Source organism: Amblyraja radiata, chromosome 11, assembly GCF_010909765.2.
Source record: "Amblyraja radiata isolate CabotCenter1 chromosome 11, sAmbRad1.1.pri, whole genome shotgun sequence".
Lineage (NCBI taxonomy): Eukaryota > Metazoa > Chordata > Chondrichthyes > Rajiformes > Rajidae > Amblyraja > Amblyraja radiata.
The window spans coordinates 13,640,629-13,667,530 of record NC_045966.1 but is presented as its reverse complement, the minus strand read 5'-3'; the positions used below and the strand labels follow the sequence as shown (position 1 = coordinate 13,667,530).

The following is a 26,902-nucleotide window of genomic DNA, read 5'->3' as shown; positions in this document are numbered from 1 at the left end:
AATGGAAAAGCTTAACCAAAATTCAACTTTTAAATAAAGATTGGCAATCCTATTCAAGTTAAGGGGGTGTTGCTGTGCCTTGTATACCTGCCATGGCTGGTGTAAATCAAATGAGTAGGTGAAAGGTAGACACAAAATGCTGGAGTAACTCAGCGGGTCAGGCAGCATCTCTGGAGAGAAGGAATGAGTCGGTCAGATGTGTATGAAAGATATGTTTTATAGTGTTAGTGATGGGTAGCCACTGAAAGTAGTATTAGAATACATTGTGGAAAAGAATCATGGCATTTAATATGTAGGAATTATATTAAATATATTTCATGCTGGTCAGCAGATGCTGGTTTAAATCGAAGGTATACACAAAACATTGGAATAACTCAGCGGGACAGGCAGCATCTCTGGAGAGAAGGGATGGGTGATGTTTCAGGTCGAGACCCTTCTTCAATCTGATGGAGAAGTGTCTTGACCCGAAACGTCACCATGAGGTACAGGTTATAATGAAAATTTTGCTTGTTGCAGCATCAGAGGCACACACTCGAAAAACATGGAAAAACATACATAAATTATGCATAAATACCACAAATTTTGGAATACAGTAAAAGGTTCAAAACACAATTAGAAAACATGTCCCACCCTACTGTAAAAGGTGGTCCATAGTGTTCTTTTGCTGAGGTAGGGATGTGTTGGTCAGTTCAAGAACTTGTTAGTTGTAGGGAAGCAGTTGTTCCGGTGTTGCGATGGGTGGGCCTGGCACAGATGCCACGCAATGTGCCAGTCAGCTGGACATTGCTGCACCATCTGTCGTTCGTGGAAAGGTTCTGAGAACCAACACCTTTGACCACAAGTCCATCAGGCAGTGGTCAGCACGGAACGTCCTGCAGGCACTGCAGGGAAATGACTCCATGGATCCTGTGGCGTGGTACCCAGAGCAGACTGCCCAGTTTGTCTGGCGAAATGCCTCATGGCCAGAACTCACCAACAAGCACCAAGACCTGGCTTGGCTGGCGGTGAAGGGAGCCCTCCCAGTCAGATCCATCCTGCACCGTCGGAACTTTGCAGAGTGTGGATTTGCAAAGAAAGTCTGGAGAGGTTTGCAAGGGTCCCTGTCATGATTTATTCCGAACAGCTCTGTCCCAGAGGACTCTGTGATTTACGGACTGTTCCCAGGGACGTATTCAGAGACTGACACCGTGCTGCTGGAAGGTCATCAACTCGGTGAAAGACGCTCTTTCATCTGCCTGAGCTTTGTTGACCTCCCAGATGTTCGTCGGGGAAAGTTGTCTTCTGGCCCACTGCAGACTGCAGGAGTACATGCTGAGGGATGTACTGAAGCTTGGTGCAACCAACGCCAAGGCTCTGGGGAAGGACCACAGTCTAGGGTCCTTCCGCTGCTGGATATGGGGGGCATGGTGTGGTGGAGACTCCCCTCAAAATAAGGGAAGGGATTCCACGCCAGTGGGCCACATGAGTGGCTAGGGTGGGGGAGAAATTTGTGAAATTTGGGTAATGTGTGTAAACAGTATTTAATGTTTGTATAGCCTCCGAGAATGTTGGATGAATATTTTGCACGGTTCCTGTATTGTATATATTTATTACTTGAATAAAGTCTATTTTGAAATTAAAAAAAAGTTGTTCCTGAACCTGGTGGTGTGGAACTTCAAGCTTCTAGCTTTAAAATTCAAGGAATTTTAATCTCATAACTCTCCACCGCTGACCCACCAATGAAATCTGGTCTCCCGACTTCCCCTTTCTGAAGTCTTGTAACTTATGAGTTCCATTATGTAAAATAGGTTTCACATTTTTAGGATTTCTAAAACATTTCATGGCCAATTGATTCCTTTGTGACTTGGAATTATTTGTTAACGAAAACAAAAAAAAACTTGCAGGTACTTGAAATCTGAAATAAAATCAGAGAATGCAGGATTTAGCATTTTAGGTTAAAGACGCTTTGTCAGAACATGCTAAGCATGTATTCACAGAGTAAGAGAGAGCATCAATTTAGCATCACATTTGAAAGACGGCACTTCCAATAAAACAGTATACCATGAGAGATCCACTGACAATCCACGTTATGTACTCGAATCCCATCATCACCAGCTTCAGATTCAGTACCAGCTTTTCTTAAAGTGTTTGAAATAAAAGTCCAATTAATTTTATATTTTTAAAATAGATTGTAAAATATAAAATTGCACATCTTTGTTCAAATGGAACCAGGTACCCTAACTTTTTCATATTCTATTTATTCATTTATCAAGTGCTTGGGAATTGGATGCTAACTTCTTTAATATATTCTGAGTGTTTACAATACTTATGAAAGCCAAGAGTACATTTCATATTTAATTGGATTTGCAGTTGCCAATCCCTAAGAAAACAAGTACAGTAATCTCTGGGGCATGCATATGATTTCAGAATTATCGCTTGGAAATAAACCAATCTTACAATTTTCGGAATCAAGCATTAGTTTTTTGCTTCTATATTCACCTGTACGTGCCAATATTTGCTTGTTTTCAAATATCACTGTCTAATAACTTTCCAATCAAGAGGAGCTTTGTCGCTCCTGTTCCTACAGACTTCATTAAAATTCACCTTCACCTCCAGGGACCTCCTCTCTCATCTCTTTCTTCAAGCCTCTGCCCCACCAGTCCAAGGTTTAATCATTCATCCCTCAGTTACCTGCATGACCTGTCTTCTGCACAGATAGGAAATGATGGAGGAACTCTGCTGAGAACAATGCTATAAACCTTACATGCTGTAGAATAACCAAACCCTGTGGATTATCCTGTGAGCCAAACCAAGAGACGCTGTAATTTAATTTGGCCTGTGAACGATGGCTTGGTCCTCCCTGTTCTTGCATGCTGGTTCTCAAATCGCCCAGTATAGTCATTAAATGCATTATGATTGCTGTTTAATTCTCAAACAACTAGCAGCCCTTTATATAAAGATTTTCTTTATGGTATTAATAGAATTTTAATTTACTTTGTTATTGTACCCTAGTTTTAATGGCCTGTTATTGCCATTATTTTCAATATTGCACAAAAGCCTCCCTTAACTACCTTTCACTACTATAAAGATGATATTCAATTAATCTTTAATCAAATTCATACATTTGAAACCAACAGCTTTGCTTTGCTTTTTGTCTGTAAATGTCAACAGTTTCATAATGACTATTGGCTCACTGTGTATTACCACAAATTGCAGTAAAACTCCATTGTGAGATGAAATTATTAATATACTTAGTAAAAAATATTTTTTTTAAGTGCAGGGACTTGGGTTCCAGATCAGCAAATTTGCTGGACAGTTAGGCGTTATTCATATTAATAACCAAACTTTTTTTTTTAATGTGTTACGAAGTATAATGAGCTTCCCAGTTAGGGGAGTGGGACAATCAGGGCTCTAGAGGCCACAGAGTTGAGAGGGAGCAGACAAACGGGACCCCTGCCAAGTCAGAAGGCAGCATGACAAACATTAACTAATGGGCTAGACACTGAACAGTTGGGATTTCTAAATGGCCAAATAGCAGATTATTGACATTTTACGATACCATTATTAAATAATTTTAAAGGTTTAACTTTGATCTGCTAGATTTTGCATTTGGGGATTGCGTCTAAACAGTAACAACCAAACTAATTAATTTCTGTTGAACAAACTCCATTCTGATCAACTTCTTCCTTAATATTTGTTGCTGTTGCATTACTTGTCCATGAAGGGTTTGCAGATTTTGTTAGAGTCATAGAGTGATACAGTGTGGAAACAGGCCCTTCAGCCCAACTCGCCCACACCGGCCAACAATGTCCCAGCTACAATAGTCCCACTTGCCTGCACTTGGTCCATGGTTATGCAATCTCAACCTGTTTAGTCATTACTGCATCATTTTGCATGTAATAAATGTTCAGGGTACGTAGGTAAATGGTTAATGATATCACTTGCTTGACCATTGCCATATAAGAGTTGACTCGGTTGTCTAAAATCTGCCCTCTTTTATCCTGTTCTACTTCATCACTGCAGCAAAAGCCTCAAACTTAAATCTGAAAAAATATCTTCAGAAAAGTATTACTTTACAATATTTCACAGGTGTCACTAATCTATTTGGAATGGAGCTGGTAGATATTAAAGCCCTTTTTGTGTCTAACTCTAAAAGGATTTCCTGTGTAGCTCGATTTCATCCGTTCAGTGGCGTATCTTCATTTGTGCAACTGAGGTAGAACTTAAAACATTCTATTTGGGAGATTACTCTTTTCTTGAAATGTAGATTGAGCTGAATGATAGATAATCTGCCAGAACTTGAATCAGGCCAATTGTTAGTTCCCACGGTTTCATGAGCTTTCGAGTCTAAGCTCTCCTGTTTAGATCTCAGTTGATTCTGAAAGACTGCTCATTATAGAATTCTGGATTATCCTTTGTTGTTACATTTAGACTTACAAGTCTTAGCAGATATACTTCAAGTCAGTTTTGGATTACTTTAAGTTAGTATTAGAAAGAGTGCAGAGGAGATTCACCAGGACGTTGCCTGGAGTGGAGAGCTTTAGTTACAAGTAGAGATTGGAGAGGCTGCATTTGTTTACCTTGGAGTGTAGAATTGTGCTATTTTGTGGTAGTGTCAACAATGTTTTGCAGTTGCTGAAACAGAAGCATCGTGGCCCTGTTCCTCCAAAGAGTGTATTGCTGCAGACTTTCTAGAGGAAACTTTGTAAACAATCACTAACTTAATGTGAATTTCTTTGTTTTCCATACTGTTCTCACTGTAAAATAAAAAATAATAATTAGGTATAATTGGGTCTTTGGGGTATTTGAAGTAAAAATTACTTCTGTACAGTCACTGAGCCTATTTTTTAAATGTGCATCGAGTCTATTTCACATAATGCGTTTCAGAATTAATAATTACCTTTTGGATAAAAATCACCATTTAAAAAAAACTTGTTAAATTTGACTTCAAGTTTATGTTTGACTCACCACTGTAATTAAAATAAATCTGGAATAATGCCAGTAAAGGTGAGACTGAGAAACAGCACCTCGTCCTCTGTCTTGACATTTTGCTGCCCTCAGGACTTGGGATTGAATTCAGCAGTTTCTGATAACCAGTCGTGATGTAAGGTTCTGATATAACATTAGCTCAGTTTTTACTCTCCACTCATTCTGCCTGATTTGATGGGTATTTTTGTACCTTTCTCAGTTGTTTCAGATTTCAAACAACTGCTGTGGGTTACATCTCAACATGTTCATTTGTTTTGTTAATGTCTAACTACTCTCATCAGACAATTTTGGTCTCCACCACATTACAGACATTCCCTTTCTCTCCAACCTCTACTTCGCACCTTAAAATATTCTAATTTTTCCAGTTTTGAAAAAAAACACCGAAATCTTAAATCACATTTTGCTCTACAGATGCTGTCTGACCTACTGAACATTTCTAGCATTTTCTGTTTTTGTTTAAGAGAAAAACAAATGGTTAACCACATAGACTTTGGTGTACTTTGCACTTTGTGAAAGCCCTGCCTTCACTGGAATTTGACTTTGATGGAATTGTCTGCATGTTGTGTGACTCTTCAACAGCAAAGGAAGTAATGCCACATTCAACTTTAATCCTATCATCAGTGTTTTTGTGCTCTTCCATTCAGCTGCAAAATCTGGAGCTTGCCACTCCTTGAGTTGCCAATGTCTGTGAGTCTATGTCATAGGTCAACTTTCTCTTTTCTACAGTTTCCTTTATTTTTAAGATTTTGTGTAATTTATCTTTTACAAATCTGTTTTTGTATGAAGTCTATGTGCCTGTAATACTGCCGTAAGCTAGATTTTCTTTGTACTTGCACCTCACTGTACGTATACCTATGACAATCAACTTGCCTTGATATGTTGAACTTTGCCTCGATATTAAACCTGAAGTTACAGGAATTAAAAAGGAAGCAGACATCAGTTCTATTGGTGCAAAATGTTAATTGTTTGAAGGTATTTCCACAGCAAAATGGCAGCTTGTACACAGTTTCTTTAGGCATCTGCCACTCATTTGTTTTAAACTGGCTGCTACAAAAGAGAAGAGACAATCACATGGTCAAATATTTATTTTCCCTTTTCAACTACACCTGAATGTTTTTTGACTCCTATATTACACTATGGTCATAATTTATGTGGAGAACATGTGAAATCTTGTCTTGAGCCTCTAATTAATTACCGATTTTAGAATTTTAATATGCAGCTATAAGGAACATAAATGTAGCAAAGTAGATATATGGTGTTTGGTGTGGCAATAATCACTTAAATCTGGATTTGAAATAAGAACCACCTTTTACTGTCTCCATTTCTTCTTGCAGAGTACAACTGAGTTGCTCGCTAAAAGGCAGTTGTGCTGATATGATTCTATTTTTTGAAGCCATTTTGAATGTTCAAATAGTAAAATAAATCATTAAAGTACACTATCTGTACGCTGAATACATTGGGCATTGTAAGAGTAGAGTAGGGTGATTTAAATGTTTAATATTGAAATCAAAATGAAAATTGTTTGATTTAATTTGGCAGATGAGCTGTTCAATAGTAGTAATTAATGACTATGCAACCTTCTGGTATTTGAGAAATGTGTCATATTTAAACAAAGGTATATTTATCTTAACAGAAAAGCAGAACAGCATTGCAATTTCCAGTAATGTGTCGGTGTTTGTTCCAACTGTGAATGCCACTTCTAAAACCAATCGACAAAGTGTACATAGTCTTGGATCTGGTGACGCTGAAGTGTGCACAATGCAACTAGATCGACCAAATTCTTTGTAAGTACTGCAGATGTCATATTTCCCTTTGTATGTAGTAATATCTATTGATTGAGAGAACAATCATGTTTTTTTTGGTTAAAAGTAAATAGTTTACTGCACATATTTTACTGGTCATGTCATTTTTGTTAATAGCTAGCTGCTGGACCCGGCATTGTTCAGATTATTTTGCTTGCAGTATTAATGTTTGCCTTAATTTCCATACAATCAGCTTTTATAACACTCATTGCAAAATCAAACTTGTATATATAATCGCAGGTTTAAAATTATGTAGTTTAACTAAAGTTACCAATAAAAACATTAACACTGCAATTAAATAAGTATACATAAATCGATTTGATATAGTTCTCTTTAGGTATATACCTATAGATAATGTGTAAATGTACTTGATCTCACTGTTGAAGTGGTTCAGAATATGCTATACTTCTTTCTTTTGAATTTGGTGTAAACATTATCCTAACTCTGGAGCAACCAACATATTTTGCAACATATTCTGCAAGTTTGCGGAAAAAGATCCAAAGTCTAAACCTTTAGAGATTGTCCTTATGCCTTGTTAAGGCTCATAGCAAATCTAAGTTGTGTCAGAATGCTGGTCACTTGAATTGAAAAGGTAGATCAGATGGGATAATTGGTATCCAAGAAATGAGGACATTTTCTCCAATAGTATTACCAGTTATTATTGTAATGTCTGAACTCATAATCTTATGCCATTGCATGGGATTGGCGATTGAAATTTCGAGTAGTATTATTGTAGTTCCTTCTTTTACTTTAAGATTTATGTGATGGCACAACAGATGGTAAGTGGTTAAAAATTCTACAGAACTATGAACAGCCTCATCAATGTCTGCCACTTGTCAATAGGTTTATATTGTGCAGACTGAGAAGCATCAAATGAGGGTATTTATGGCCTGCACAGCATCATTTTTTGTGGGTGCTAAAATCGCTTCTTTACACAACCATAGGTAATTCAAATAGCATTGAGTGACGTTTGGGAAAACAGCTTACATCAGATCATGAAATTATGTAACAATTCGACCCAGGGTTTAGTCAAAAGCATTTATGTTGAGTGTGTTTAATTTCCTCATTTCCTAATTTGAATAAAGTGAAAGCAAACTCCCTTACAGATGGATCACCTATTAAATGTGTTTGCATATTGGTTTTCAAGTGCAATTGATTAATATTTTTCCAAATATATGATGCTTTAATGTAGGCTTTCAATTTATCTGCTTTAGTATATCTTGGAATAACTGATAGCATTTAATGAAAGTCTCTAGCTAGCACACGAGTAACACCTCCCATTAATTGATTATGATGCCTCAGATCTTGCAATTTCCGATCTAAAACATCAGCGGTTGCTTTGTGATCCACTCTGCATTTATCCCAGACAATAAGCATGCAGCCTTTGGGAGTTTTTTAATTTGTATTTGCCCAACCAATGTCACATATTGGAGTCTTCATATTTGTCAAATGTAAAGAGTTTTAATGCGATATTTGCCGTTTTTCCCTGTCAAAAGTGTTGAAATTATGCCTGACAATATCATGCCCGACAATGCAATGCTAGGGCAATCATAATATGTCTTGGAATTTGAGACAAAAGTAGATTAATAAGAATAGTTTTCCCATTTACACCAGAAGCATTCAAGAATAATGATTCCTTGGCCAGTGAAAACAATATCTGTTGCATTTCTTTGGTATCTCGCCCTTGGGTATGTTTGTCTAACTTGTTTAGGTTGCAACTGATTTCCTGCTGAAACTTGGTGCACCAATTTTCTTTTTCTTTTTTTGTGGTTCATTTTTTGTTTTGCCCAGTTTAAAATACTTTGATAAATGTAATAAGGGATAATATACTTATTGACTTGATGCTTAGCTTAGCTGCTTATGCAATGTGGGAAGTATAGCTTTGTAAATCAACCAATATTTAGATCTATTTGAAGTCAAAGAAATGAATATCGGGCAATGCATCCAATAAACTTTATTATTACGGACTTGAGGTCCATCCAACAATGACTCACTACGATTATCTATTTTGCATTACTACCTATGACAAATTTGCACCTCATTTACTTAATTTGTGCTAATTTCTGTTTCAGTTCTTCACATTTGTATTAGCTGTTGAAGCACACCAAATGATTGTAGTGAAGATTTTCTCTTACTATTTATCACCTTCATCTGTATTCACAGATTAAATTTGAATACGGTATTGGGAAAATATTTCTATATGTTATAAAAAGAACAAATTCCAAATGTTATTTTTAGGCATTATCACCCAGTAGCACTCCTCTGGAAACTTGCCGGTAAATAAAACCATCTGGTATTTGCACGATCTGATACAAACTAGTGATGGACCATAAGCCCGACCTGTTTGCATTTATTCCTACTAGTTTATAAATTGGTTGTTTGTTCTTCCCAGGGCTCTGTGGTCAGGCTATGCAACTTTGGCAGCTCGATTCAGAAAAAGGTGAAAAGAGAGTGATGCATGTTACAGGTTCCTTGCATAGTGTTGCACGCACAAAACATCGTTCAAATTCGAATGTTACCCTTTTGGCAAGGAGGAGAATGAAAACCGCTTATTAATTTACAGCTGTTTCATAAAGTAACATTAATCCTGTGCAGTCTGCTTGTGTTGGAGAAAGGGAAGAGGAACAAATTCACCGTGTCCTGCAACTCTGAGCCATTGACGTATCCATATTATTTAATCTGTATGAACCAGTAATACATTACGGGTTAGCCCAACAGATTGATACCTCCCCATTATTTCTACTTTTTTACATTCTTAAATCCGTCATTTGTGTATTAGTACTACAAGAAAGACATTAACTGTGCAAAATGGCTACCAATAGTCTTGAAACAAAGTACCCTAAGAATGTGCTACCAAAAACTATCAACATGTCCACTGTCTCGCCAGAGGTCCCAATGCTCATTTTGGAAAATCGGTCCATCAGGCTGTGGTCCTATTCACAAGCAGAAACTGAAGTATGAGGATCCAGTACAGAAAGCTGTACAGTGCTGGTCTGAGGAAACAGGAGCTCCTACATGACTGGTCTACATTCAAGCAATCAGCGGCTAGCCAAAACGAGTAGGCCACTGCTGTCACAGATTTCATCAGTAAATGTGTAGCGGACAGCATGCCAAAGGAATCAATTTGTCTTCCCCAACCAGAAACCATGGATGAACCGTGAGATACATCCACTATTGAAGTTCAAATTGATAGATCCCAACAGGATCTATCACAGGAAATCTAGCTACGACCTGCGCAAAGCTGTCAGGGTTACCAAGAGACAGTTCCAGACCAAGGTAGAGCCCCAGACTAACCACACAGACACCCATCCATTGTGGCAAGGCATAGCTACAGAGCAAATGTCAGGCAGAATCGTTGATAATAACGACAATAGACAATAGGTGCAGGAGTAGGCCATTTGGCCCCTCGAGCCAGCACCGCCATTCAATGTGATCATGGCTGATCATCCCCAATCAGTACCCCGTTCTTGCCTTCTTCCCATATCCCCTGACACGGCTATTTTTAAGAGCCCTATCTAGCTCTCTCTTGAAAGCATCCAGAGAACCTGCCTCCACCGCCCTCTGAGGCAGAGAATTCCACACTCACCACTCTCTGTGAGAAAAAGTGTTTCCTCGTCTCCGTCCTAAATGGCTTACTCCTTATTCTTAAATGCATCCCTTATGCATCCCTTCCAAACGAGCTCAATGCATTCTATGCTAATTTTGAACAGAAGGTGAGTGGAATGAAGTCACCCAGCCTGAATCTGCAGAAAGTGACTGACTCAGGTGGAGTCCCCATCTGTATCCTCAGAACCTGCGCGGACCAGCTGGCAGGTGTATTGACAGACATCTTTAATCACTCCCTACTCTGATCTGAGGTTCCCACCTGCTTTAAGAAGACTCACCAGACAAGGTAGCATGCCTTAATTACCTCTTTCCAGTAGCTCATCCCTGTAAAATCTGGATAATGTTGTTTATTGACTATAGCTCTGCCTATTTATTTATTGACTATTGCTCTGTCTTCAACACCATAATTCCAACTGCACTCCTGGTCTCAAGACTCAGCACCCCCCCCTCTACAACAGGATCCTTGACCTCCTGACCCATAATTCGCAATCAGTAGCATTAGGCAACGAAATATGCTCCTTAATAATTCTCAACTCCAGTGCCCCACAAGGCTGCGTTCTCAGCCCCTTTCTATATTCTCTGTATACACACAACTGTGGGCAAATTCTGCTCTAAGTTTGCAAGTGACACCATTGTAGTGGGACAGATCTCAAACAATTATGCAAGAAGGTGATTGATAGCTTTAATAGCATTGAGTCAAGACAATAACCTCTCTTCCAGTTCGTAAAATGAAGCAGCTGATCATCAACTTCAGGAAATGGGATGGATTACACGACCCAATCTGTATCAGTGGTGCTGAAGTGGAGATAGTCAAGAGCTTCTAGTTCCTAGATGTAAATATCAGCAACAATTTGTCCTGGTTCAACCTCTACTTCCTCAGAATAATAAGGAAATCAGCATGTCTCCAATGAATCTTACCAATTTCTACTGAAAGTATCATCCCGATGCATCACTGCTTGATGTGGCTACTGCTGTGGTTAAGACAACAAGAAATTGCAAGATGGACGAGCAGCCCAGTTCATCGCACAAACCACAGCGAACCTCACCCTTGTCAACTCTATCTGTACATTCTATACTTCATGCTGCCTCAGGAAAGCAGCTGACATAATCAAGGTCGACTCGCACCTAGTCATTCGGTCCCTGTGGCAGAAGATACAAAAGTTTGAAAGCACATCCCACCGGATTCAATACAGCATTTTCACTGCTTCCAGCTCTCGAATGGACTTCATAATCTACAGATGATTTTTGCACTACCTGATGTGTATGGTATGATTTTCCTGCATAGCATGCAAAACACAATTTTTCTCATCTTCTTGGTATGTGACAACAATAAACCAATGCCAAGAAAAATGCAACGAGACATTTTGACATTGTCAAGATGAAACACCTAAGCCACAAATTACTTGTGTATTTTCTGGAAGTAACCAAATAATTAATCATTTCAAATATTGACTATTCTACTGTGACATGCAGTAAAGTTATTTCTCTATTACCAGAACTTATTATTGTAGTGAACATTTGATATCCTTACCTAACATGGTTAATTGATGTTAGTAACTTAATCAGACCAAATTTTAAAATTGTAGTCTGTAGACCTTCAAAGACATATGTTTTATTCTAGATTTCACTGCATGAACTCCGTTTTCTTGTATTGCCGTAAGGCAGTTTCGTAAGAATGGAAAATGAATGGACTTGACCCATATGCATATTACTATGACCAGTTTCCTCTTCCTGTATTAATTCTATACCCCTACATACACTCGTACTTACATTAATGCTGGCTGAATTTGTTGTAGAAAAGTTTTTTTTTAATCAAAAAGGGAATTTTAGATTTTTTAAAATTGTTATCGTAGTACATATGTTGAACTGCCTCCCTGCTCCATGTTTGTTTGAGCATGTGCCTTGTCAGTGCTTTGAAAAGTATCTGCATTTAATTTGGGGCTGCAAGCCCATTCTTTAACCAAACATCATATGTAGCTTACCACCAAACACATCGAATATGATTAAGAGTTTAGTGCTGTAGGGGATTTCTACATATGATAAGCTGAATAATTTTAATGGGAAGGAATAGAATTTCTATTGAGATGATATATAAATGAAATTATGATGAATATTGCTGATATAATATGCAGTCCAATCAACATGTATGTTTTTAGGTACATTTTCAATTTCAACAAATCCTCTGGATCTACATCTGTTTCCCTTTTACTAAAATGTGTATGCACGCCTAAAAAATATATAACAACTTAAACTTAAATATTGCAAACAAAACAAAACTCTTCGTTCAGAATTGTAGCCAGTGGAATAGAAACAGCTATAAAAGTGTTGATATAAAACTGACTAAATGACTGCAAGTAGTACTCAATTTATTTTGATTGAAAGTAGGCAATGGTTTCAAGGTCAGTTTATTGTCACGTGTACCAATTAAGGTACAGTGAAATTCGAATTACCATCCAGCCATACTTAAAAAAAAAAAAAGCGACAAGACACACAACTACATAAAACTTAACATAAACATTCCTACGTTCCTCACTGTGATGGAAGGCAATAAAGCCTTATCTTCTTCCTCTTTATTCTCCCATGGTCGGGGCAGTCGAACCATCCGCAGTCGGGGCGATCGAAGCTCCCGCAGCCGGAGGTCGAAGCTCCCGCAGCCGGCGGTCGAAGCTCCCGCAGCCGGCAGTCGAAGCTCCCGCGTCGTGGCGGTCGAAGCTCCCGCAGCCGGCGGTCGAAGCTCCCGCGTCGTGGCGGTCGAAGCTCCTGCGGCTTGGAGCTCCCGAAGTCGGTCTCCGACGAGAGACTACAAGCTCCACGGTTAAAGTCCGCAGGCCCCCGCGGTTGGAGCTCTCCGAAGTCGGTCTTCAGCAAAGGCCGCCAAATCCTCGATATTAGGCCGCAATGCGGACGTAGAAAAATCGCATCTCCATCGAGGTAAGAGATTTGAAAATGGATCCCCCAACCCCCCACATAAATCAAGCTAAAGAACACTAAAAACATACAGTTAACACTTACAAAAGAAACAACAAAGAAAGAAGGGACAGACAGACTGCAAGTTAGCTATTGCTGGCGCCACCCAGTGGAACTGGTTTCCCAAGGAGGCCGAAATAAGGCCACACTTCGACCGACTGCTAATGAAACGTAGATGGTGTAGTGCCAGTAATATGTTTGTGGCTGCAGGAGTCAGTACTTAAGAAGCTATCCTAAGAAATCACATGTATAAATTCATTTGCAGGATAAATGACTCTAAAAATGTAATTATTGTGGCCTTGTCAAACATAAGGGTTAGCACTACACGCTATGAATCCCAGCTGGTATCGTTGTCTCGTTGTAGGACATTGATCATTCTTTTAATCTGGATTTTTAACTTATGTATTGTGTTTTAAAAAATATATATTTATGATGCTTTTATAAGTGATATACTAAGATTTTATATGTACTTTATGATATTTTTAAATATGCAATGCATTTTTTAAAATGTAATGTTGCCCCTAGTCTGGACCTTGAGTCCGTAATAATGTTTATTATTATTATTATTATTATTATTATTATTATTATTATTATTATTATTATTATTATTATTGTGTATACATACAATATTTCCAAATTTGAAGAATACACAAATCTTGTGAGGAGGGTGGTAGTAGAAAAACTGTGAGGAATAGATTTCAAGAGGATATAGAAGAGCTGGTGGAATGGATAACAGGTGAATAATAATGCATGAACATGTGAATTGTTGGATTTGGGTAGGAAGATAAGGAGAGGTGACAAACTGAAAGGCACAATTCTAAAATAATACGGGAAGAGGAATATCTTGGCAGTTTATGTGTAAAAAATCAGTTAAAGTGGCAGAACAGTTTGAGTATACAATGCAACAAAATAATATGGGATCCTAGAGATAGGGGATAAGGAGAAGCAAGCTGTTGAAAAGCAAGGCTGTTACAATGTGTTTTTTCTGAAATATTGCTCAGCCACAATAGTAATAATGTGGCCTGTTGTGGGTAGGACTGATATGAAGGCCTGAGAGGAAGTAGGGGAGATTTACTAGGATGATGCCCGGGAAGGGAGAACACAAAGTGCTGGAGGAAGTCAAAGGGTTTTGTGCAGCATCACTAGAGGGAATGAACAAACAATATTTTAGTTTGGGATGCTTCACACTCTTTCCTCTACCCATTCCCTCCGGAGATGCTGCCTGATCCACTAAGTTCCTCCAGCACTGTGTGTCTTGCTCGTGATTCCAGCGTCTATGTCTCCTGGGATGAGAGACTTTAATCAAGTAGATAGATTGGAGAAGCGAGGATTGTTCTACTGAGAACAGAGAGGATCGAGAGGGGATAGATGGATTTAAATCACATGGTGTCTACAGGGAATCAATAGAGAAAAACTTTTTTCCCTCGGAGGAAGTGTCAAGAACTTGAGGACGCAGAATAAAAATCATTGGCAAAAGAATCTGAATTGACATGAGAAAAATCTTTTGCACACAACAGGTGGTTAGGGTATGGATCCACAACTGTGGAATAATGTGTCTTATTCAATTATGGCATTGAGAAGAGAATTAGATGAGCATAAAAGGAAAAATAAATGCAGGATGATGGAGGAAGGTTGAGGGAATGGAATTAGCTGGAAAGGTCTCGCAGAGAGATGGGTAATTGCATGGTTTGGAAACAGCTCCATACATGACCACAAAAAATTGGAGAAAATTATCGCTGCAACCCAGAGCATCACACAAACCAACTTCCCTTCCATTTACTCCATTTACACTTTATGCTGCCTCAGCAAGGCCACCAACATAATCAAGGATGAGTCTCGCCCCGGTCACTCCCTCTTTTCCCCTCACCCAACAGGCAAAAGGTATAGAAGTGTGAAAATGCACACCTCCAGATTATAATCGAGCCGTCACAGTGTGAAGATACATGATAAAGGGAATAACATTTCTTCCCAGCTGTTATCGGGCAACTGAATCATTCCATCAACAACTGGAGAGCAGTCCTGAGCTACTATCTTCCTCATTGGGGAAGATACTAGCTCAGGACTATTTTAAGCAAACTTTATTGGACTTTATCTTGCACTAGATGTTATTCCCTTTATCTTGTATCTCTGTGGACGGCTTGATTGTAATCATGCATTTTCTTTCCGCTGACTGGTTAGCATTAGGTTTAGGTTTATTATCGTCACGCCTACTGAGGTACAGTGAAAACCTATGTGTTGCATGTTATCTCTATCTTCATCTTTTGCCAAAACCTGAAAAAGGGCATTCAGGGAGCAGAACAAAGTCTGCAATTGATTTTAATAGTTTAAAATATTTCTTGACATTGTGCTATTTAGAAGCTTGCTAATATTGACGTAAATGTAAAAACAAAACAAAATTTTAAAACTATTTGAAATCGAGGCACTGGAATATGCTACCTGACATGCAATCACCAATGAAAGCTTGCTGCTCAACCGCTGGGAGAAAGGGACAGTCAGATTGGCCCTTGCTGTCCACTTCAGATAGGTTACAGGGGTTTCCGTGACGTTACCTGGCCTACACAGACCTTTTATGATTGATGACCTTTGAATTGTATTTTCAACAACTAACTTTATATTCCATCACCCTAACTGCCGAGTTACTCTGAACATGTTAAAAGGCAAATGAGCAGAAATTCATACAAAAAGACATTTCCATATTGTCAGTTATCTAGAATGTTTGCTCTCTGCGCTTTGAATGATCTGTGCCTGCTGGAGTTTAACATTTTGTCTGCCCAGCCACCACAAACATTACTGGACAGTCTGGTTTTAATAACTGCTTATCGGGGTGGAAGATTGCAACCTTCATGTGGTCCGCCCTGTTTTGACGAATGCAATCAACCCGGCGTGCACAATCAAATAAGATCAAATAGAACAAGATGTCCTACAACTTTAGGCTGTGCACGCCATACGCAAGAAGAAGAAGAACTGCTTATCAAATATTAAGCCCATTCCTTTCAGCAGAACATGTTTGTAGGTATATATTTATATCTTTTGCATAGCAATTGTACGGATCCTCTGTTTAATTTGCAAAAAAAGAGTTTAACCCAAAAGCTTTACCAAAAGAGACACAGAGTGCTCCAGTAACTCAAGTGAGTCGGGCAACACCTCTCGAGAACATGGATAGGCAATGTTTCGGGTCTAACTGTAGTAGGTCGGGACACTTCTTCTTCGGACTATCTGTAGTAGGAGGGGATAAACCTGGAAGAGGGTCAGCGTTCTGCCAAACATAGCCACTCCCCCGAAGATGTATCCACCATTATGGACATTGTTTTGTCCATAAGTCAAAGGCTTATGGACAAAACAATGAGAAATCACTTTTCTTGTATTGCCTGCAGTTACTTTGTAATTTCTAAAATAAGATCCTGGACTGTTGTGGTAAAAGCAGTTAAATGAATTTGCAAGGATTAACACTAAATTTTTAACAGTCTGATTTTTATTGTTTTCTGTTGAGCATATTTCAAACAGTTGGATTCAGGATTTGCATGTAATGTGTTTGTCTAAACCCAAACATGCTTTACATTTGACTCCTCCCATTTCCTCCAAACACAAGGCGTAGCTATGGGCACACGCATGGGCCCCAGCTACGCCTGCCTCTTTGTCGGGTACGTTGAACAATCCTTGTTCGAGACGTACCAGGGCCCCATCCCCGACCTCTACCTCCATTACATTGACGACTGCTTTGGGGCCACCTCCTGCACCTACACACAACTGACTGACTTCATCCACTTCACCACCAACTTCCATCCGGCACTCCAATACACCTGGACGATTTCCGACACTTCCCTACCATTCCTTGACCTCACCATCTCCATCGCAGGGGACAGACTCCTGACCGACATACATTACAAACCCACTGACTCACATGGCTATCTGGACTACACGTCTTCCCACCCTGCCCCCTGTAAAGACTCCATCCCCTACTCCCAATTCCTCCGCCTACGCCGCATCTGTTCCCAGGATGAGACATTCCATACCAGGGCATCGGAAATGTCCTCGTTCTTCAGGGAACGGGGATTCCCCTCCGCCACCATAGATGAGGCTCACACCAGGGTCTCATCCATACCCCGTAACACTGCTCTCTCTCCCCATCCCCGCACTCGCAACAAGGGCAGAGTCCCTCTGGTCCTCACCTTTCACCCCACCAGCCGGCAAATACTACACATAATCCTCCGCCATTTCCGCCACCTCCAACGTGACCCCACCACTCGCCACATCTTCCCACCTCCCCCCATGTCTGCCTCCCGCAAAGACCGCTCCCTCCGCAACTCCCTCGTCAATTTTTGAATTTGAATTTGAAATAATTTAATTGCCACACAACCAAGGTCCCTTCCCTCCCGCACCACCCCCTCCCCGGGCACTTTCCGTTGCAACCGCAAGAAATGCAACACCTGTCCCTTCACCTCCCCCCTCGACTCCATTCAAGGACCCAAGCAGTCGTTCCAGGTGCGACAAAGGTTCACCTGTATCTCCTCCAACCTCATCTACTGCATCCGCTGCTCTAGATGTCAGCTGATTTACATCGGGGAGACCAAGCGTAGGTTGGGCGATCGTTTCGCCGAACACCTCCGCTCAGTCCGCAATAACCTACCTGAACTCCCGGTGGCTCAGCACTTCAACTCCCCCTCCCATTCCCAATCCGACCTCTCTGTCCTGGGTCTCCTCCATTGCCAGAGTGAGCAACAGCGGAAATTGGAGGAACAGCACCTCATATTCCGTCTGGGGACCTTGCGTCCGTATGGCATTAACATTGAATTCTCCCAATTTTGCTAGCCCTTGCTGTCTCCTCCCCTTCCTTAACCCTCTAGCTGTCTCCTCCCACCCTCCCATCCGCCCGCCCTCGGGCTCCTCCTCCTCCTCCCCTTTTCCTTCTTTCTCCACCCCCCATCAGTCTGAAGAAGGGTTTCGGCCCGAAACGTCGCCTATTTCCTTCGCTCCATAGATGCTGCTGCACCCGCTGAGTTTCCCCAGCAATTTTGTGTACCCATGCTTTGGCATTGCCTGCCCACATCATTCGACATTTGAAGGTCATAGCCTGTTGCAAGCTCCAGAAGGACTAATTCATAAGTTACACCAGATGACATTGATAGAAGGAATGGTGACACTTCATATTCAATAGATTGTATGTTTTCATCAGAACATTATCCATGTTTTACATGACAGTGTACCTTTTGGGTAGTATGTAACCACATTAGCATCAGGTAACATAAGAGTTTAAAGATTTCCCAATAGAAAGTGGTGCAAACAGTCGGTTGTGCAGCATCTGTGGAGTAGAGTGGCACTGTTTCACGTTTAACTACGTCATCATAACTAACTTCCAAGGCTTTATATTGTCTTTGTTTCTGCTGAATTCATTTAAAAGTATAGAATAGGAAATTAGAACAGGAGATTTCTGTTAGGAGTCTATCAGTGGAGTTGTTATTATTGACAATAGCAACGAAAATACAGGCAGTGTAGTGGCACAGCTGGTAGAGCTGCTGCCTCACAGCGCATGAGATCCAGGTTTGACCCTGGCCTCGAGTGCTGCCTATGTGAAGTTTGCACTTTCTCCCTGTGACCACGTGGGTTTCCTCAAGGTGCTCCGGCTTCCTTCCATATCCGAAAGACATGTCGGTTTGTAGGTTAATTGACCTCTGTAAATTGCCCAGAATACGTAGGGTAAAGTGGGATCACTTAGAATTAGTGTGAATGGGTGATAAATGGTCAGCATGGACACTCGCTGGGCTAGAGGGCCTGTTTCCATGCTGCACCTGTAAGCATCAAATATTCAACATGATTATTAAAATTAAATTGTTTACCATTATTCTATAGTTATTCCTGAATGTATCCTTTCCTATTTAAGATGCATGTGTACCAGTAGTTGCATTACAGTGAATTTACTTTGCATTGGTTGAGCTAACAAAGTGTGAAATCCTTTGTTGATAGGCTTTGTCAAATGGCTTGCCTGATGTGGTGTTTATAGTTATGGTTTATTGTATGAATATAAATTGCCAAAATATATATCCAAACTTTATTTACCAAAATAAAAGGAAACTTGACTATATCTTTATCTTTACATTGCAGGCTAAACCCCAAGCGAAAACCCAGTCTCACTAGGTATGTACATTGTAATTCATCAACAATATAATCTACACATATGGTTTTATGGTGATTGGGTAAATACAATAACGTGTAACAGCCTTGGTTAATAAATTCCTCGTATGTTGCAAAACATACTTGGCTAATAAAGTATTATTGTGATTGAGATTGGTTATGTAAGTTATGTTACAAAACTTGCTTCCTTTTCGGCAGCATATGGAATGTCTTCAAACCTGCAAGTGCAAGCCTTGCTTACATATTATAGACAACAAAGTACATAGTTGGAGGCCGTCATAGAATCATTTATATCTCCAAGTAGTGCTTAGTGCACATCTCGTATCTTCTTGGTTCATATTAATCAGCACCCATTTCTCCCCTTCTCCCTCCCCTCCACTGAAAATCCTTCCTCTGGCTTTATAATTCAAACAACTTTTCTATCCACATCCCACACCTCATGTCTTTTCATCTCTTGCCATCTACCATATGACCATCTACCTATCAAAAAAAACTCACCTGTATCCACCTCACTCACTAGGCTTTCTTCTGCCCCTCTCCTCTTTCAGCTTTCTCTCCCCCGACTCCCACTCGAAGGTCCTGACCTGAAACATCATCTATCCACACTCTATAAGGATGCTGCCTGACCTACTGAGTAACTCCAGAACTTTATTTTTCATGGACAATTTTGCCCCAATTCTCACTCTTCCTTTCCCACCTTCCTCCTCTCTCCCCCTCTTCCTCTCTCTCCCCCTCTTCCTCTCTCTCCCCCTCTTCCTCTCTCTCCCCTTCCTCTCTCTCTCTTCTCTCTGTCTCTCTCCCTCTCTCTCCCCCTTTCCTCTCTCTCCCCCCTCTTCCTCTCTCTTCCCCTTTCTCTCTCCCACTCATCCTCTCCCTCTCTCCCCCCCCCTTCCTTCCTCTCCCCCCCCCCTTCCTCTCTCTCTCGCCGCCTTCCTTTCTCTCCCCCTTCCCCTCTCTGTCTCTCACTCCTCCTCTTTTTTCTCCCCCATTCCTCTCTCTCCTCCCCCCTATTTTTTTGTTTACACTAGTCATAGATAGAGTCTAAAAACAGGCCCTTTGGTCCAACTCATCCATGCATGACCCATATTCATCCAAGACTTCCCCATTCATGTACGTATTTAAATATCTTTTAAATGTCATTATTGTAACCACCTCCTCCACTGTCTCTGGTAGCTCATTCAATGTACACATCTTCTCTGCGCAGAACTTCCCCCTCAGGTCCCTTTTAAATCTTTCCCCTCTCACCTTAAATCTATGCCCTCCAGTTTTAGATTTCATTCCCCGGAGGCAACAATTGTAACCATTCATCACATCTATGCCCCTCATGATTTAAGATACCTCTATAAGGTCACCCCCCAGCCTCCTACTCTCCAGGGAAAAAATACATAGCCTATCCAGACTCAAGCCTTCCAAACCCGGTAACATCCTCGTTAACCCTTTTTTGCATTCTTTCCAGTTCAATGACTTCCTTCCTGTAGCAGGGCGACCAGATCTATGCACAGTACAACATATGCAGCCGTACAAACATCGTGTACTAATCAAAATTTGGCTGAACGTCTGCCAGATGGCAGGCCTATTTAACATTTTCAGAGAAATTGGTAAACCTACAATAACTTCCAGTATCCCTTCTTCTACTCATTCTCACCACCCACTCCCAGTTATCACAATCTGAGCCGGCATAGGTTATCATGGCAAATTCCACTTAAATGCTTAGGAATCAAAGTATGATTGAGATAATGTAGGGACGATAAATCCAGTGCCATCTGTCCAGCAATAAATCTTGGACTTCACACTTGACAGTAGGTTTGCAGATGTCCATGTCTTAAGTTTAAACAGCTGAAAGCCAGAGGTTCCAACAGGAACCACCAATTCCAGCCAGGAAGATTAGCCCCATTCTTTACACTATGATTTTCTAAGTTAGTTACTTGTTACAACTGAGGAAGAGGTTATATTGGGTCCATGCAAGCTCTCAAAAGAACAATCAAGTCCTTGTTAGTTTCTTATAACCCCACAACATATTCTCACTAGTATCCACGTTTCATTATTTTACCACGTGCCTACACTGTTTTAGTGACTAGTTCAACTACCTGTACAACTCTAGAATGTGAAGGGAAACTGAAGCGCCTGGCGCATAATTCACGAGGAGAGTGTGCAACCTCCACACAGATGACACCCAAAGTCAGGCTTGAACTCTAGTCCTTGGAGCTGTGACGTAACAGTGCTAACTGTAGCACATTGTTACTGGATCAAGGCGATGATTCTCTTGTGTTGTCCTCCCAGTTGACAGGAACATCATTGTCAAAAAATTAAAAGCTGCCAATGGTTGAAATACAAAATAAAAACAAAGTGTTGACAACATTTATGCAGTGCTTATAGAGAGGCAAAAACAATGATGTTTGGATTATGGTCCCTTCCTCAGGATTGGTCCTGATCCAAAACATTAATGTCTGTTTACTCCATATGCACTTCACCTTTACTGCTTGTGTTTCAGAATTTTACCATCTGATTTTTGTTCATGTTGTTTAATTCATTGCCATTTTTCTTCCATGAACGCAAGCCTTGAAATGCTGTTCCTTACTTTGCTATGGCTTCTATTATCTGTTTGCCATCAATGCTCTCTTTCATTTCTAGTGCTTTCTAATAGCTGCTTTCATAGCCATCTCTACTCTTAGCACGTATTTCCAGCTCTGACTCATTTTGAATTAATTTGGCTTTGTGCATCCTTACTGTAAAGACATACCACATGCTACTTCTGTGCGTTTTTAGAATCAGCTTTCACCCCAACATCCTCATTTCAATATTTTCCACAGGATAACATTTGACCTATCAAAAAGTATTATATCCCTTTAACTTATTCTCACAAGAGACGAGGGATTTAACTTATTCCAACATCAGTTCTTAATAATGGGTTCCTTTGTATTTTTCTATGATGTATTGTATGGATCTTTGCAAAGATGTCATTGAGTGGTTAGTTCCACTGAACCTTCAATATTCTGTTTCTTTGTCGTTATGACAACAACGACAAAGAATAATATAAAAATCCATCACATTTTTCATTAGGAGTACATGCGCCTCACCTCCCTCTAAATTATTTAAAATCACTGATTCAATGTTTTGACTTTGTGCATTATTTCTAATTTGTCACAAAAACAGGACACACTTGAACTACTCATTGGACGAGGCAGCATTGGTTACCATTTACTATAAATGCTGAAATATTAGCTCTGATCCTTTCTCGTTAGATGCTGCCTAATCGGCTGAGAATTTCCAACATATTGTGAACTTTCCAGTTTCTGCAGTCATAATTTATCACCTGACCATATTAAAGAAAATGTATTGCATTACACTCCTGACACAATCCTTTCTTCACTTTGAAATTCCAATTGTTTGTTGTTCCCATATACATGTTTTGCAGTTGTCAGGTAATCTTTAATACTAGTCTTTTATTTTTTTTTAAACACCATCTTATGTAGGTCACATCCACACTTTTACTCACTCACCATTGATTATTAGCCCTACTTTGAAGATCTGATCCTTCTTTGGTTGTACTTCCCACTTCCTTTCAACTTTGTTTTGTCCTTTGTTATACACAGAAACACTAGTTAATGTAATTCCTACCCACCAGAGGGATTTTGACATTTCTTTGCTTCTTCCTGACCTAATGAAAGCGCATACACCTCAGATAATCACTCCTCCTTTTTGTTACCTATTATACTTTGATCCCGTTTCTCTTGCACTTTCCTCTGTAATAAACCCAATTTAGAAAGTCCAAGGAATGGAAGAAATCATTGTCTCTTCAGAAAGGATTTGCTTGTTTTTTGCAGTCAGTAGTAAACAAGCAAACCTTGTGCTGTCGACAAAGGCCTTGTCTTCTATGACATGGGCTTCCTCCCACCTAGCATTGGTAGAAGTCAGGCATCCGTTCAAGGAATCCTGGCATGTAACAGCATGATTTCATCAATCTCTAGACCAATGCAAAGCACAAATCAAAAAGCACAATTTCTAATTATTTAAACATCTTGAACAACTTCCATTAAATAAGGATGGAGGTTTGTATGTACACACGTACACAAGTCATTTCATAAGCAATACATTTTTTTTAAATGTCTGTGCTAATTTAATTATGGTTTAGTGCTGCATAACATGCAATGTTTTCAGCATTTTATAATATTGACCAGTTCTTAGATGGTTTTATGTTCTCATTAATTTAAGTGATGATCTTGATTTTCTTGGAGAAGGCTGTAAACAATGCAGCTTGTGGCAGAGAGGTGAAACATTAAATACACAATTAGAGCTTGTGTGTTAAACATACAAGTGGAAATATTTGATCAATTTTCATTGTATTTATGGTAAAGCCATAATTATTAGTTATGATCTTTTTTTGGGCCCCGATAAATTAATTTGTGAATTTTTGGATACTGTATTGTTGCTGATTGTAATTATTGAAACTCCCCCCTTAATAACGCTGTGGGAATACTTTTTATCTGAAGAACTGCAGTGCACACAAAGGCGGCACATTACTATGTCCTTGGATGGATGGATGGATGGATGGATGGACAGTAAATGTAGCCCTTAACACAGAGGCTAGGATTCTGGAAAATGAATAACAAAATAGAGTTATGGCTTCTGGTCAATACTGCTAAAAAGTCCAGTCCATTTGGTCGTGCCATGTTATTTAAATCACTGCTACTATTGGAGGGAGCATTCTCTCTGATTCTTGGTCTCTCTGCTTTGCTCTTCATTAGTCATCTGATATATAACTAAATTAATTTAGTTTATTCATTATTTGAAGAAATCTGACCTAATAAGAAAATACTATCGATCCCTTTTGAGCCAGTTTTGAGTCTACACCCACATTGGGAAGCTCAAGGCAGAGCTTGCCAAATTTCTCTGGAGTAACTTTGTTCAAAATGCCTCCAACTTTCCTAAAGATTCAATCATGCTAAAGTATTAGAATTGTCTTTTTGTACTCTTAGGAAGAATGAATGTTCTTAGACAGTAGTTGCTAACATGTTGGTAAGAAAGCAGCTTTGTTGTATTGCTGCCAGTGAGACCTTTCACAAGATAATAGAAACATAGAAAATAGGTGCAGGAGTAGGCCATTCTGCCCTTCAAGCCTGCACCGCCATTCAATATGATCATGGCTGATCATCCAACTCAGTATCCTGTACCTGCCTTCTCTCTATACCCCCTGATCCCTTTAGCCACAAGGGCCACATCAATCTCCCTCTTAAATATAGTCAATGAACTGGCCTCAACTACATTCTGTGGCAGAGAATTCCACAGATTCACCACTCTCTGTGTAAAAAATGTTTTTCTCATCTCAGTCCTAAAAGATTTCCCCTTATCCTTAAACTGTGACCCCTTGTCCTGGACTTCCCCAACATCGGGAACAATCTTCCTGCATCTAGCCTGTCCAACCCCTTAAGAATTTTGTAAGTTTCTATAAGATCCCCCCTCAATCTTCTAAATTCTAGCGAGTACAAGCCGAGTCTATCCAGTCTTTCTTCATATGAAAGTCCTGGCATCAGTCTGGTGAACCTTCTCTGTACTCCCTCTATGGCAAGAATGTCCTTCCTCAGGTTAGGAGACCAAAACTGTACGCAATACTTCAGGTGTGATCTCACCAAGACCCTGTACAACTGCAGTAGAACCTCCCTGCTCCTATACTCAAATCCTTTTGCTATGAATGCTAACATACCATTCGCTTTCTTCACTGCCTGCTGCACCTGCATGCCTACTTTCAATGACTAGTGTACCATGACACCCAGGTCTCGTTGCATCTCCCCTTTTCCTAATCGGCCACCATTCAGATAATAGTCTACTTTCCTGTTTTTGCCACCAAAGTGGATAACCTCACATTTATCCACATTATACTGCATCTGCCATGCATTTGCCCACTCACCCAGCCTATCCAAGTCACCTTGCAGCCTCCTAGCATCCTCCTCACAGCCCAGCACTGCCCCCCAGCTTTGTGTCATCCGCAAACTTGGAGTTGCATTCAATTCCCTCGTCCAAATCATTAATCTATATTACTAAAAGTCTGTTCTTGACCGGTTTTGGCCATCTGTGCTGCGATTTCCGAGAGAACGCCGCCACCTACGGCCGTCATTTTTGGCCACCTCGCTCAGAGCCCCCCTCCGCCGCATGTGTGCCGAGGATTTTTCCCGTCGATGAAAAATGACAGAGATATTAATGTTTTTACAAAATTCCCCATTCTCTCTGCTGCCCCTGCTGGAGGGAGGGGGAGGGACTATAAAACCAGGAAGTGGTGTGCCTCAATCAGTCTCTGCAAGTGGTGTGCCTCAATGAGAGCTCTGAATGACACTGAACAAATGTCTCCTCAGCTGTGAGTACCCATAATGTGGTTTGAAAATGAAAATATGGTTAGTTTGAGGGAAAAAAAGCACTGCCTGCAAATGGTTGTTTGGGGGGTTTGGGTTGAAGTAAAAAGGCACACTCTCTCTCTCCCCTCCTCTCTCTCCCCTCCTCTCTCTCCCCACATCTCTCTCTCCCTATCCCTCGCTCTTTCTCTCTCTCTCTCTCCCCCCCTGTCTCTCTCTCTTTCTCTCTCTCTCTCTCTCCCCCCCTCCCCCTCCCCCCCCCCCCCTCCCCACCCCCCCTCTCCCCATCCCCCCCCTCTCCCCATCCCCCCCCTCTCCCCATCCCCCCCTCTCCCCATCACCCCCCTCTCCTCTTCCCCCCTCTCCGCTCTCCCCTCTCCTCTCCCCCCCCCCTCTCCTCTCCCCCCTCTCCTCTCCCCCCTCTCCTCTCCCCCCTCCTCTCCCACCCCCTCTCCTCACCCACCCCCCCTCTCCCCATCACCCCCCTCTCCCCCTCTCCCCCCCCTCTCCTCTCCCCCCCCTCTCCTCTCCCCCCCTCTCCTCTCCCCCACCCTCTCCTCTCCCTCTCCTCCCCCCCTCTCTCCTCTCCTCTCCCCCCTCTCCTCTCCTCTCCCCCCTCCTCTCCTCCCCCTCCTCTCCCACCCCCTCTCCTCTCCTCTCCCCCCCTCTCCTCTCCTCCCCCTCTCCTCTCCCACCCCCCCTCTCCCCATCACCCCCCTCTCCTCTCCCCCTCTCCTCTCCCCCCCTCTCCTCTCCCCCACCCTCTACCTCTCCCTCTCCTCCCCCCCTCCCGCTCTCCTCTCCCTCTCCTCTCCCCCTCCCGCCCCTCTCCTCTCCCACCCCCCCTCTCATCTCCCACCCCCCCTCTCCTCTCCCCCCCCTCCTCTCCCTCTCCTCTCTCCCCCCCCCCTCTCCCCTCTCCCCCCCCTCTCCCCGCTGCATGCCGCACCCCCCCCCCCAACCTCACGTTGGGGGAACAGACCCAATGGGTCTGCAATTGGTCTAGTATATATTGTAAATAGCTGGGGTCCCAGCACTGAGCCTTGCGGTACCCCACTTGTCACTGCCTGCCATTCTGAAAAGGAC

General features: G+C 41.2%; 1 protein-coding gene across 6 annotated transcripts in view; it reads left to right on the top strand.

Moving 5' to 3' along the window:
- The window catches only part of LOC116978300 (rho GTPase-activating protein 26-like), a 143,866-nt gene that overhangs the window by 102,538 nt on the left and 14,426 nt on the right, over positions 1-26,902 (top strand). For 3 of the 6 annotated variants that reach the window (XM_033029348.1, XM_033029347.1, XM_033029351.1), the window contains exons 21-23: positions 6,602-6,752; positions 9,163-9,210; positions 19,443-19,475. In XM_033029348.1, coding sequence (XP_032885239.1) covers positions 6,602-6,752; positions 9,163-9,210; positions 19,443-19,475 — 232 coding nt within the window. The remainder of the gene's footprint in view (positions 1-6,601; positions 6,753-9,162; positions 9,211-19,442; positions 19,476-26,902) is intronic. The other 3 variants (XM_033029350.1, XM_033029349.1, XM_033029352.1) reach the window with 1 other exon arrangement.